Raw genomic sequence first — 14,702 nt, 5'->3', positions numbered from 1 at the left:
AGAAGTTTATTAGGAAATTATTTAAATTCACAGTCACAGAAATGCTGATCACGTTGTTCCACTTAATTTGCTGCATCACTAGTCAGTAATTTTAATTGTAATATGCCATCCTAATGCTTTCCCCAATTAGAGCTGAACTGAAAAAAAAATTCCACATCCAGAATGACAATTCCTGCAGAAATACCATGGCATTTATTCTTGCCTCCTTATTGTAGCACAGCAGGAGCTTTAGAGTGAGGCAGATAAGCACCACCATTATCGAGAGCAATCAAGTTAATGAGTGTTTAATTGGGAACACTGTGCTGTGAGCAGTTTAGCACAGTAAAATAAGTGTGTTCCCACCTTTCATGAAGAGCAACCTTGTCCAAATGATTCAGGGCTACTCAAGTCACATCAACAGGAGCAGAAAGTGTTTGTGTGCCAAGGTGAGATGATTGTGCTCTGTAACAGCAAAATATGGGCACTGTGTGTTAGTCCCCACCTCCACACACACACGTACACCTGGCTGGTTGAGAATAATGTTGTGATGGATTTGAAGCAGCGGCACATGGCAGGGGATCCAGAAAAGCCAGTTTTTAATGACAGACACTGTGGTGTGAAGCTGCTGTCGTAAATCTCACCGACATGGTGCTGTCTCTGAGAGGCTGGGATACAGAGATGGAGAGACCCATACACCCATGACAGACAGACATGTCCTAATTAAGCCACAAACCTTTGCTAAAATGATCTAACCATATATGATTTTGGAAAAAACTGGATTTGGAAAAAACTCCTTAAGGAATAACACCCTGAGTAAAAGAAAGGAATTATTAAATACTAAGTACCTTGTTGATACTTGGGCTTTTTAGTCTAAGTCTAAGACTGATGGAGGACACAATTGGCATAATGACTCAGTGATTATAATCAGAGAGCTGTGTTTTGGATAGCTACCGCACAGCACAGCCCTGAGGTGCTATTAGCATGCACTACAGACCAGAGAGAAACCCCAAATCCTCATAATAAAATTCAACATGTGTCCGAGGGTGTATTCTCCCCGGATGAGCCTGAATCATCCTTTCACCTTCAATTTCGCCTTTCCAGTATACTGGCCCATTGTCCTTCCCAGACTCATTATGACTCTAGTCTATAGCGCATTTGATGTATAATGGTGAAGAAACACAAAGGAATACGCTCTTTTATTTCACTGCATTTGACACACAAGAAAATGTAACTAAAACTGAGTCTCTATGCCATATGAAACTGGGAGTTAGGCTGTCTACATCTTACTATAATATAATAATGATAATCAATCAATAAAAACTTTTATACAGCTCACAGCATAACAAACAAATAAGAAGATGCTTAATCACTGCAATAGAATATAAATTGAATATTACAAATATTTCCCTCTGTGACCCTTGATGGTTGAGTTCTCAAAGGTATGCCTGACGTGACCAGCTGGTATTACACATATACTGGTGCTCCCTGTTTCCCTCCATCTGCTCTTGCTCCTGTATTTACAGATACACATTCCCTTTTTCTCCATGCTGTGAGACTACCTGCCAAGTAGGGAACATTACAAGCTCCAACTATCTTTATTTCGATGATTTGCGCATGTCCAAAGCCATGAGAGCAGACAGGGTTTTTTTTTTAAGTGAGAAAATAATTGTATGCACGATTTGAAATCTCATTACGAGCCAGCAAAAAAAGCCAGAGTTGAGATAAAGAAGAGCTGAGGTCTCCTTATGGTTTTACTACTCTAAATATAGAGTACCCTTCACCCATATCTTTACATATCATCTCTACATACCCATGTCATCATATCGTCTCCACTAAAAAAGAGCACTTTGAGAATATTAAAGTGAAGTAACTTGCAAGTAACTGACATCAAATTGATGGACAAATCAAAGCGCATCTCTATGCTCCTCATGCTGAGACAAAACTTGTGTACGAGTGTGGAAAATTTCTTGTTTATTGCTGCACAACAGAAAATAATGCTGACATTGAACATGAGTGGAACACTCCACACACATTACATCTGCTGACATAAAGTGCAATCTTAACTCTTGGTGGAGAATAGAGAATTCAGCTGATGTTCCAGTTTCATTCTGAATGTAGTTATTAAAAGTAGGAAAACAGTTTTGTGGCCTCCATGAATAAATCCTTGAATTAAAAAATATAGTTTGGAAATGCAACACTTTTAGGAAGATGTGGGGAGCAGTTAAGCATGAAACAAAGTTATCTGATGCATAATGTTGTTACTCGATAAAGAGTGGGACTTACCATAAGATTCTGGTCCTGGAGAAGCTCTTGTCAACTCTAGAGAGAAACAAATTGACAGTAGATTAATCTCAGTTCCCATCCTATGCATTACTAAAAAAAGAAAATAACATCTGAAGAAGGTGAGCCCCAACTCAGTGTAACGAAACACTTGATAATAATAATAAATAAACTGGCGTAAACTGACATTATAAAACTGATGCTATGTTTTTCTATTAAGACAAACAATAGATGGATGATTTCAAACTTCGCCATATCAAAGACAACTTCACAATCAACATCTTATCACTTTATGTGATGAACCTCATAGCAAACAGTTACCTAATTACCGTACAAATATAATCAACACGAAGAAGTGCTAGCATTCATTTGAAGCTGTCTGATAAATCCAACACCATGACAAATACCATGATATAGTGTGATCATCAACACAGCAAGTCGTAACGTAGTTAACGCCAGCTATGCTGTGGGTTTGCAAAATGTTGTAAACGTTGTTTTGCGCAGCTAACATGCAGAGAGATCGAGATGGTTTCGTAGAGCTGGCACACAGCTAACATCATAACAACAGCACATCTTGGCAAAAGAATGAATGTCCATGGGCAAGTGATCTTATGTCATACGACACACAAATCCACGGTGGTATGGCTAGAAATAACAAGTTACCGTTATGCTGTTCGGTATGATCCACTTTGTTTGTTTCCCCATTTACAGAGCCAGGGCTGTGTACACACACACACACACACACACACACACACACACACACACAGCAGAAAGCTGGCAGACTGTAAGGAGATATATGCAGGTTTTGATAAACAATGTATTGAATTGGCATTGAATTACTGAATCAAATTGTTTATCCCACCTTCAAAGTGTGTCAGATTTATGGGGTTCTATTTACAGAATATGACAGAAATGCAATAGGATGCATAACTATGTTTTCATTAGTGTCTAATCAACTGAAAATAAGAATCATTATGTTTTTATGATGTTCTCCTTCTGGAAACTCAACCAATCCAATGACCAAAAAGCTTAGAGAAACCACAGAATCGGGATAATAATTCACGTTGTTATTTGATCGATGTAATGTAATCATATTGGTTAGTCCACACCACAGGGTGACCCCATGAAGGCAGATCAACATGATCCACATCATCTCCCTTCACCACTCCCTTTACTTCCTTCCACATCCCTTATTTACTGCTCTGCCTGCCAGCCACTGATGGGAGTCAAAATGGGCGGATGGGGTGGTGGACAACTAATGTAGGATTTTCACAAAGAAGAGTCAAATGTCAGATATGATAAAAATGTAATAAAAGGCAGCCAGAATTAAAACTGTGTTTGCGTTTTCCTCTGTTGGTGCATTGCATTCAGTATTAGTTAGAGTTTTGAAGCTCTCTTTCTATTTACCATTTACCCTGCATCACAAATGATGCAGGACAAATTCTCCCACCTGGATCAATCTTTGAAGTGCACCACAGTAGATACTGGATGTGGCCAATCAATCTACCGATAATCACCACTTATCCCTTTCACCTCAGGCCTAAGCCAATCAAATAATTACCACTGTCATTAAGTTCCAACACACTCACAGACACTTAGTCCAGTCGCCAGTAAAACAACATAAAAGAAATTGTAGCCATTCTTCAGTCTCAGAAAAGCTTGTTTTTAGGTACAGTGTGCAATAGCAATGTGTCAGGGAGATTCAATTTCAAGTCCATGTGGGGTTACTGCTGGGTCATCTGAGTCAATTGTTCAGTCTCATCAAAGAAGACGGATTTAGTCCAAAGTGTGATGGCAACATATGTGACTTTGGCAGTGTCCAGTATGTTATCTGTTGACATTGGTAGAAAGACAGTGTATTGATTATTCCCTTTCCCTACTCGGTCCCATAAAAAACCTTTTAAAATGATAAATGGATAAATGGTCTGGAGTAAGGGGTGCATTCAAAGGCAACACTTACTGCATGTCTTATGTGATTTACTATCACTTACATTAAATATTCATAGAATGTATCCAGATTTAGAATTATTTATTTATTCATGCCCAGGAGATGCAAGTTTAGGATGAATAGGAACAGAGTGTGATACTTTGTTTTTTAAAGTTTAACTTCGAACATATTAAGAAAAATCCAATTCAAATCCAGACACAAACACACAGCTCCACCTCATCACCCCACAGATCCATCAACTACCGCTTCAATAAACACTATAGACTATAGACTTTTCCAGAGCCCTATGTGCCGTCACAAATATTCAGTAACATAATTTTTTTCACAGTAACAGCAGCTGCAAATCGTCACATTTGAGCAGCTGTAACTGAAATTCCTGATTAAAAAATGCTAACGGATTAATCAGTTTTCAAAATAGCTGCTGGGTGATGATTGACTATGTCTATGTCTATGTCTATCCACTAATGTATTAATCATTTCAGCTCCAATGTACTTTAAATTCATTAAGTCAAATAATTGGATTTGGACTTAAAGGGCCAGTCCACTAATTGTACACATGGACTTCTACTGGTACTGGTGGGAGCTTTCCACTAGCTCAAAAAATGACCTCAACTTAGCTTTTATTTATTTATTTATTTATTTTGGGTTTAGGGAGCAGTGGGTCAAGCTTCAATAGCATACACACACCACTAGGTGGCAGGATGAGGCGTAAAGGCTGTTATATAACACATGTATATACAGTAATATATATATATATATATATACAGTATATATTAACAGTATATATATACAGTTATATATATATAAGATAGAATATTTATATAAATATCTTTCTGTTTCTGTTTCTGTCTTCACACTGATATCCCTCTGTTTCTGCCAGCTTGATGGCTCACCAGCGGTCACTATCTCCCCCTCTGTCATGCCACTTGCCCCCCCCGTCTTTCCCCCTGTCTCCTATTTCCTAACTTGTGACTGCTGAAAAAAATGATAGACAAAAGTGCATGCGGAGAATGGGATGATGTAAGAAATTGAAACAGTTTTACTGCAGTGCCTGACATCAAACATGTTATTTCATAAACCTCCTGCAGTGCACACTCTTAGCACTTGCTTCTGTCATTAGATACAACTCACCTTTTTAAGACGGCTGTAAAATGTATTTGGCATGTAAATAGTGACATTATGGCTGTTGCTGATGAGGGCTGTGCTGTTTTGCTGTATTTGTTGCCCAGTGTTGAGAATGGAAATATTAGTTTGCCAGTCAGCGTTACGCTTGGTGACTGTCCACTTGCTGACACAGGCAACACATTGTTTTGGTGTTAACAGTCAAGAGTGAGAAACAGACCATCACATAAACAATCACACCTCCATCTGCTGTGGAGGCATGTGACAATTCTGGGAGGACACACAAATAGGTAGAAGGTAACAAAATGGTCTTGGCTATTTTTATTTTTACCACTGAGACTATATTTAAAGAGTTTTCAAGAATTCATAACAAGACAAAAAAAAAACAAGATGCTAACAAGCTCACTTTTAGAGCTCCCCCATGTCTGTTTGTTCTTACAAGCAGCTTAATTATCTCCCAGTGCATGAGATTGTCTGATTTTAAATGAGCTGAAATAACCATGGCGAGATGGATACTGCAGATGATTATTTTATGTATTATAATCACATCTCTTGATAGACTATCACATGGATTTCACTAAGAGAGACATAAACCACCCACTTAAACCAAAGTATGCCTTTTTCTACCAGGAAGATAAAATTGAGCTATTCAGACAGAAAGTTCTAGAAATTACACTAAGAGTGAGAAATCAATGTGAGATGCAGCTGAATGAATTCATCAGCTTTCCTTGAGTGGAATGACAAGGAAGCGTTTGGGACAAAATAGTCAAGAGCGCTTCAATAATTATCCCACATCAGCACTCCTTTTGCCAAACATGACAAATGAAGGCTGATGTGAACTGTTAAGTTCAAACACCAATCGTAACGTTTTAAGATTTTCCATGCAGTCCATTGTCAGCTGGTCTACGCAGCATGTGAATCTACTGAGGTGGCAGTGAACCAGAATTTCACCAGCTAAGTAAATTTCCGTGCTGACATCAAACTTTTTAGAAAAATTGGACTAAAATTAATGGATCTTCAATAGAAGTGACAAGCAAACCTTTAAGGCAGAAAAGGCAACACTTGGCTGGTTGCTTGGGAAAGATGCAGCTTGGCAGCAATAATTCAAATAGTAAACATTTTCATCATCTCAAGAGTATGTGAATAGCTGAACAGAAAAGTCAACTAAATAAGTCAAATCAATAAGAAATCTGGACTGAACATTAATATCAAGAAAGATGCTTTTTAAACAAAAACAAGATATTTAACGGAGGAATCCGTTTTTTGTTTTGTCAACACACACCAGGCATTTTTTTGTTAAATGACATAATCAGACTGCTCCAAGAGTTTGATTTGATTACTGCAAGTGTGTGTGCGCCCCAATGTTATTGAAACGATACTAAGGAAGTAAATCTTTCCCATTAAAGTCTTTTGATCCAGCATCAGTACTGTGAAAGTTGTATTCACACATTACCATTAGCCTTGTGCTTTCACCACATTCTGAATAAGACACAGACCTTCATCAACCAAATAAGTGAAAGTGAATAACAAAACAGCAATTTTGGAAAATCTGTTGTGATGCATTTTCCGAATTAACAAAGGTGAAAAACAATCTTCTGAAGTTAAATTATTTTCATTGGTTCATTGCTACTGTATGCTTGGCATGACTCTGAACGCAGCAGCTGCAAATTCTGAAGAAAAGAAACCTAAAAAGACCCGATGTGACAAAAACTGAGATGCTAAAAGAGGGGAAGGACCAGAGAACTAAAGCAGCTAATTTTCTCATATTCTTTCTGTGAATGATGGATCCTACATGGACACATGATTTCTCACATAGTTAACAGTTTTAGTTATTTCACATGAAACTTTTTTAGTGTTTCTCATGAGTTTGAAGTGGCGCCACATACTGAAATGCACCAATCAGGGTTTAACAATATTTAAATCAGAATTTGTTGATAGTCGGTGAGTTAGTCACCCATACAGTCCTGATGAAACAGATTAAATATGTTTAAACTCTTAATAAATAAACCCCAAAATGTTTTTTTCAACTTTAATGTTAGTCATTTAGTTGTCAGTATTAAATGTTATAAAGAAATTCTGACATTTTCAGGGTCTTTGAGCAAAAAGATAATCATACTTAGTAAGCAAACAAAGATAATATCACTAACAGCATTGATATGGCAGATTAAGGCTGCAAGTAGCAATTCAATAAACAATTAGTTCATTAGAATTTTCTCACCCACAATTAATGAATTGTTGGGCCCATGAAACATCAAGAAAAAGCAGTTTACAGAGGCTGAGTGGAGTGTTATCAAATGTCACAGTCTCAAACCCAAAGATATAGTTATATATATTAATTATCTATCCAAAATATAAACAATATTTATTGATGGATTATCAGAATGATTGCTGTTGATAATTTTCTGTTGATTGGCTAATCATTACCTCTGATGCAGATGAATCAGAGCCATGAAAAACAAAATACACACCAGAGCTAAGATGCCTGACAGTGTAAAAAGAGGTTTACTGGGTGCACATTCACTCCATCCTCCTCCTCAACACCATCATCGGGTAGGTATTATACCTGCGAGGGAAACTGAGCAGTGGGTTAAGTGCACAATCCCATAATCCTTCACTTGGCTGAACAGTGGCCAGTTGTATTCAGGCTTAAAGCTGACTTTACTCACCAGCAGCGAACCAGCCAGCTGTAATGTTAAGCCTGTGAAACCACCAGCATCATCGACTAGCTTTGTCTAAATCTTCAGTTTACCATCACAACCTCAATTTAAAAACAGGCTAGTCGCTCACCTCAAACAAGGCATTTAAGCAGGTATAGGGGCGTTTATGAGGGGGCACTGATCTTGCTTGTATGTTCCTATGGTTTATAGATTTAAATAAAAGTGGGAGGTTTAAAGAAAAAGTTAAGTGGATAACCACGCAGGAAACAATCTTAAAAACAGATGTTCACCCACACGGCCCCCAACCATCTCTCGTTTTTAAATCATTTTGCCTACTTAACTACAATTGCCTGCTCTGCATTTACATACTACAATACAAATGTCAAATCAACGCGGAAACTGGCACAGAAGATAGTTGAATTAAATCTCAAAGAGGTCACAATTTGTTTGTTTCTTTTTTAACTCCTTCTTAGCAGGTGTTTAGAAGCGTTTTGTACAGTCAGCTGCATTATCGTCTTCTTTCGGCAATTTCTATTAAATTGCATGCGGAAATTATGCTACAACAAAATAACTTGTTCAAGGACAGATCCTGAAACAAATGTAGACCGGTAATTTGATGGTCCACATCTGTGATTCACCCATTTCTGTTCGAGAATACGTTCCCTGGATTGGACATTAATTTCCCTGGAGAGACTCCTTTTCAACAGCAGCGACATATTTATATTTACAGCTGCAAACAAGTGAAATATGTCAAATCAAAGTGAAAAAGTAAAAAGCCCAGACAGCTTCATGCTTTTAAAAAAAAACTGGTTTGAAGCTTAGAAGAGCCGGTCTGTGACTACACTAGATTGCATTATAGATGAAGGGGAAAATGTGGGGCGACGTAAATGAATATGGAACACAATCCCTCAACAGGCAAGCCACTAAACTATCAAACTGTTCCAGGAGAGCTGCTTTGGGGACAATTTGTTGGCTGCATGAACAAGGACAGGCTGTTCTTAGCCGTGCAACACATCCATTCATTTTACTACTCTCATTTGATAAACGATGTAAATAATTAGTGATTCCGTATATTCCCATGAAACCTTTAACAGTTAGTCTTCTACACACCCAGGGAAATCTTTAATACAATTTAGAAGTTCACATTTAAAGTATTAAAGCATAGATCCAACATTTTCTCTCTTCACTACTTCACTAGATTAAACTCAAGAATCATTTTAATGTAAAATAGCATGAGGTCATAGATTGCTGTGCACACAAAATGTGAGTCAGTGGTTCATAATCATGTCACATCATGGGATCATCATGTTACTGATGAGTAGTCCAGTCGTGAGAAGCAAGTACTTCCAATTATTGAACCTTATCTGTCTGACACCTAATAGTCAAGTCAATAATACTCAGCTAATCAGTTTCCAGTTACCTACTACAGATAAGGTGAGGAAAACCCTCCACCAGGCATAATTGGGATTTTCTGATACAACTGGAAAGCCTTAATTGGCTCAACCTGTCAATCATTTAGTGCCACTGGTGGCACACAACCTTACTCTAATGGAACTCCTTTTTTTTAAATGACATTTATTTGAAAACATATTTTATTAAATTACATTTCAAATGAACATAAACTATGAAATTTCTGGATTGCAATTTTAAGTTTTGTATTTCCTGTAATATTTTGTTTCAAGATCAGGCTGCTACATTGTCACGTTCATCGTTAGTGCACGCATACATCCGTTATTAGTTAGGAGACCAAATGTGATGGGAAGATAATACACTTTGGTGAAATTTCTGGTTAAAAAATCACTGCACTCGTGGCCCAAAATGGGAAATATTAGGTAGAGAAGTACAGATCAGGAGAAGGTCCTTTTCACCAAATTAGCTCTGGTTCTTGAATCAGTTCCATTCAGAGTTCAACAACAGTGAACAATAAATAATTTTAGCAACAAATCTATGTCCATTGTAATCTGTCGGCCTAAGCCACTGTATTTTATTGTCATAATGATGGCACGAATATTTTCACATGGTGGAAAAAGTCTGACAAACACTGGTTTCGGGTGTATAAACATGTATGAATAGACCTATGGCTTACTAATTTACAAGAAATGACAGCAAAAATCCAGACAATTACCTGAAACCAAGAGAAGTTGAAGCTCAAAAATCCAGACAATTACCTGAAACCAAGAGAAGTTGAAGCTTTCTAGTAGTTTTACACTAAAAATAAAACATACCTTTCAAGTTCAGTTGAGATTATGGCGGGGGAGTACATTTTTCAGAATAACACTACTTTTTTTACTACTATTCCTAGATTCTCATTGCACATTTTGGTAAAAAAGTGGTTGCTGCTGTTCCAACAATTGTGTTTTATCGTGCCCTAGATAGCACTTACTAACTTGCTATTGGTTGGCAGTATCTGCCTGTGCACTCAGGCTAGCTTTCAACCTGACTCCTACCACACAAATGTCAAACTGAGCCTCATGAGTGTATTCTAGGCAGACTTGGCAGAGCCCACGAGCAGCAAAACACAATGGTAAAAGTAATTTCACTGCCTCATGAATTCTGATGCATTGCATGACTGAGCGGCTCACTGCTCATAAACCAAAGTGTTTTCATATCTGAAAACACTTTGGATCAGAGAGTCAGAGATTCACATCTGGTGAAAAATCATCTAATGTATGTGGGTGATGGTTTTGACAGGACTTCAAATGAGCAAAGTTGCATCGTTCCACTTTTACACCCTCCTTTTCATCATGCTTAGATATTTAGCTTGTTCACTAACAGCAATTTGAAGATTCTGCTAACAGCTCACGGTGAAATAATAAAGCCTTTAATTGAATCTGTGATAATCCATTAATTCAATATTGCCAACATGTAAGTGTCTTTCAGGAGACTTTATATTTGAAATGAACGACCAGTGATTTGTTTTTAATGTGTCTGTTTTCCCTAGAAGATATAAGTACGCCAGAGATATTGAAAAAGTCTCCTAATGTCTTGATCATTTTTAGATCACTATTTACCACTAATGGGATGACTAATTCCTTATGTCTTCAAATGGTTTCACAGCACTAATCACTAAGATACATATAAGTTTTTTATTAGCAGTCTGCATTGTCTGATATACGACTTCTGAAGAAAAAAGATGCTGGAACAGGTCATCATGACAAAAACAAACAACCAGCAATCTCTTGACATCTCACTTTGTGAATTCACACACTGGTCTCATTATTTTTTATCATTTCATCCGCTATTCACTATTAATGGTTAAAGCTGTAAATTAGGTGTACACATTGACAGTCAGTGACCTTGTCAGAGTCATCTAGTTCTGCAGTGAAACTCTCTAAGTAGTCTCAAACCTGTAGTAACAAGTTGCAACAGGTACACAAGCTGCACATGCACAAAGCTGTCATATTCCAAAATCTCTGTGCGCTCAGACAGATGAATCCTCTATTATCTTACCCTCCATAAGCTCCAAATGTGAAACTCCTTTTCCTCTGAGGCATCCTGCTAAACGGCTGATGAGACTTTCCAGGTAAGCGCAGGATATCGGAGCAGTTTACAACACGAGGCTAAGGAATAACAGCCATGCCTTCTTCCTGTTTCTATCTCTGTTCTTGTCTCTATGCACCTCTCCTCTCTTTCTACACCTATAACTCTTTCCGTTCTCTCCTCCCTCCTTGTATCAGCCCTCATTGCGTGTGTGTGTGTGTGTGTGTGTGTGGGTGTGTGTTCGGTCTTAGAGTATTTTATGTGTGTACACATCTCGGCCCTCCCTCCTTGTGAGTCCTCTGTGCTCTCTAACTAAGTAGTTCCTATCTCTGCCAGATTAAGAGAAAGGTGCGTCCGGCTGTCCCGTTGTCCTGGAAACAAACAGGATTGTTTCTCAAGCTCTCTGCAGCAGGAAGAGAGCACAAAATACTAATACACATATTTTCTACCTGTGTCCTATGAATGCAACGTCCCCTGCTGTTCAATACTGACAAGCAATTATCATGATAAAAATAATTGCTCAATCAATCATTTTGTCTATTAAAAGGTGCCATATGTAAGATTCTGAAGCATTTTATTTAATGGTTTAACTACCTTTAATTCTAATGGATGAACAGATTTTAATGTAACTTTTTTTTTAAAAGAGCCCCTGGTTGCTTATAAAAGCCTGATTCAGATGTAAAGAACTGAGGATACATTTTCTCCTTTGTCTCTCCATTTCCCTTCAGTGTCATCAGTGTGCAACATTAGCTAATGTTTGTTAACATCAACATACAACTGGCATCCAACATAAACCCTGAATCAAAGCTAACATTACTGTAAAGAAAGTAAGTTAGGTTCAGATACAACTGCAACTGGCCGGTTGGATTGCAAAGCACTATCTGAGGATACTTATAGCAAGCCAGATTACTGCACTATGTATTAAGACAAACAGTGGTGATTTTATAGCAAGCAATAAATAATATAAAGGTACGAAGCAGGGTCAGTTTGGGTGGGTGTCACTAGTCACTTACATTTAAGTTATAATGTGACAGCTTAATCACAGCAGCAACCCTCTGTACTGGAATGCAGCCCATGTTCTGGACGTTCTTCCTACTTTGGGAGAGTTCAGTGATCTGTTCAATGATGAAGTTTGTGCTGGAGTTGTAATGCCACGCCAGGTTGCGTCAGAGATGCATTTGGCCCTCCTCCGTTTGAGTAATATTTCTGTTGTTGGAGTCTCACGTTCTCTGTTTAGAACATGATGATTCAAAACCAGTAAGAGCCAAATAAATACGCAGTATTGGCTGTTCTGTAGATGGAAAGTCATTTCTTAGTTTGCTATCAAATTGCCTGGTTCACGTAATAGATGACAACTCCCAGTGAAGTAGATTTGAACTGAAAATAGGTCGGGTCAAATTATCTAATGTACGCAGTGCTCTCATGTTACTCGACCTATTTCAACCTTGTAATTCAGGCCCTAGATCTGACATTCAAAGATCTTGCTGTGATTACACTTCTTTTGAACTTCCTAGGTAAATCGAATGCAGAGACTTGTCAAAGTGACACCTACATCAGTGTGCATGAAAAGGGATATCTTTGCTGATCTGTTGGCAGAGCACATGTCTGCTTGTAGTCAAACAAGAGAGGGCAATCTTACATCTCCTTTGATATCTTCTCCCTCTTGTCTCCTCTCATTTTCTTTCCTCTCCATTTCACCTCTCTCCCATCCTCCCCCTGCTCTTTCTCTCCTCCGATGGTTTCCCTTCACCTCTGGCTGCCTTATATACTGTTTATTTCAGTACATTACTAAGTTTTCTTCACTTGTCCAGTTCAAGTGCACTGATTGTCCTCTTGTCCCCCTACGCGTCACTGCTAATGTCAGGGTGTCCTGATGACTCCCCAGTCGACCTTTAGTGATTGTATTAGTTCTGACTAGACTCCGGAAAGACATGTGCTATAAATCAAATCAGAAGCTTGGAGGAGAGGACACAGGAATGTGTCATCCACAGTGCCCCTTCAACTCCTTTACTGATTGATATTGATACTGATTGTTTTGCACTGATGCTTTCTATTTCATTATTCTGTACCTCGATTAAAAACTTCCCAATCATCTGTTGTGAAAATAAACCTAAAGGTTTGGGACCAACAATGTCATTGTAAGATAAAGGGACAGAGATACATAAAAAAGCACAACATATGAAAGGAGAATATTGTAGTGTCTGATATATTTAGGTTAGGACCTCAGGGCTAATGTCAAATACATTTGAGGATGAATGCAGCAGCCGTTGAGGTGTTTCAGCTTATTTTGTTTGCTTTGAAGCTGAAACATTAAGATACAATTCAAGTATTTACCCCTATTTGCACAGAGCTAGTATTACCTGAGAACCTTTAGTAGTTTCTAATCATCGCAGATGTCATCTCTGATCTTAATCCGGTGCTAAACTGCTATACCGTAACAGGTCCACCACAAATTACCTACCATAATTCACCAGACACAGGCATCATGTGGATGAATCTGCGTCAAGGTTTGTTGTTTTCTCTGTTTCCCCTCTTGAGAAATATGGAGGCTGCGTTGGCAAAATAAATAGAAGTTTTGACAGCATTTTGGTGCCAATTCATTAAGGCTCATTTTGCTACACAGCATGGAGACCCATTTGCAGAAAGCGCAAGGACAAATCACACGGACGAGATCTCAAAACACAACATGGATGCATGGTAAGGAACTGCTTTCTTTTCTTCCTTCGGTCTTAACAGTTATTATGCAAAAGAACAATGTCAATACATTTCACATACACATTTTCATTTCACCCCTGAAGTCCCATGCCAATGAGGCTTTGTCTTTTATATAGATTTTACACATTTTATCTGTCAACTTTTGTATTTTAATGGAAAAGTATTTGAGTGTACTTTAATGGTATAGCCTCAAGGCAAAGAGAAAAGTGGGCACAAATGGCAGCGTGTCCTTTCCAGTCAGCCGGTGAAATGTCTCTTAACAAAATGATTGTCCATAGACAGACTTCTTCTGACAAATTTGCTAACATCACAGCAGTAACGTATTTCAAGAGCTCTTTTCACCCAGGTTGTCTTCTGTGTCTGTCAAAGATGCCCTTCATAAGGAGAAAAAAAAAAGCTATTCACCCAGAGTGACTTGTGTGAGGCAGGTGAAAGGAAAAAGGCAGTTTGGTGTAATTAGTCTATGTCCACTGGTTTTATTCGGGAGATGCAGCAGACTGGCTAGAGTGCTCTTCTAAAAC

General features: G+C 38.2%; 1 protein-coding gene across 8 annotated transcripts in view; it reads right to left on the bottom strand.

Moving 5' to 3' along the window:
• The window catches only part of rap1gapb (RAP1 GTPase activating protein b), a 92,749-nt gene that overhangs the window by 41,607 nt on the left and 36,440 nt on the right, over positions 1-14,702 (bottom strand). For 3 of the 8 annotated variants that reach the window (XM_027279612.1, XM_027279613.1, XM_027279620.1), the window contains exons 1-2: positions 11,437-11,587; positions 2,263-2,298 (exon numbers count right to left, since the gene is read on the bottom strand). In XM_027279612.1, coding sequence (XP_027135413.1) covers positions 2,263-2,298; positions 11,437-11,480 — 80 coding nt within the window. In that variant the 5' untranslated portion in view covers positions 11,481-11,587. Of the gene's footprint in view, positions 1-2,262; positions 2,299-11,436; positions 11,589-14,702 lie in introns of those variants that run through there. The other 5 variants (XM_027279616.1, XM_027279618.1, XM_027279617.1 and 2 more) reach the window with 2 other exon arrangements.

Source organism: Larimichthys crocea, chromosome VI, assembly GCF_000972845.2.
Source record: "Larimichthys crocea isolate SSNF chromosome VI, L_crocea_2.0, whole genome shotgun sequence".
NCBI lineage: Eukaryota > Metazoa > Chordata > Actinopteri > Sciaenidae > Larimichthys > Larimichthys crocea.
The sequence above is the reverse complement of the archived record's forward strand: the minus strand, read 5'-3'. Positions and strand labels throughout refer to the sequence as shown.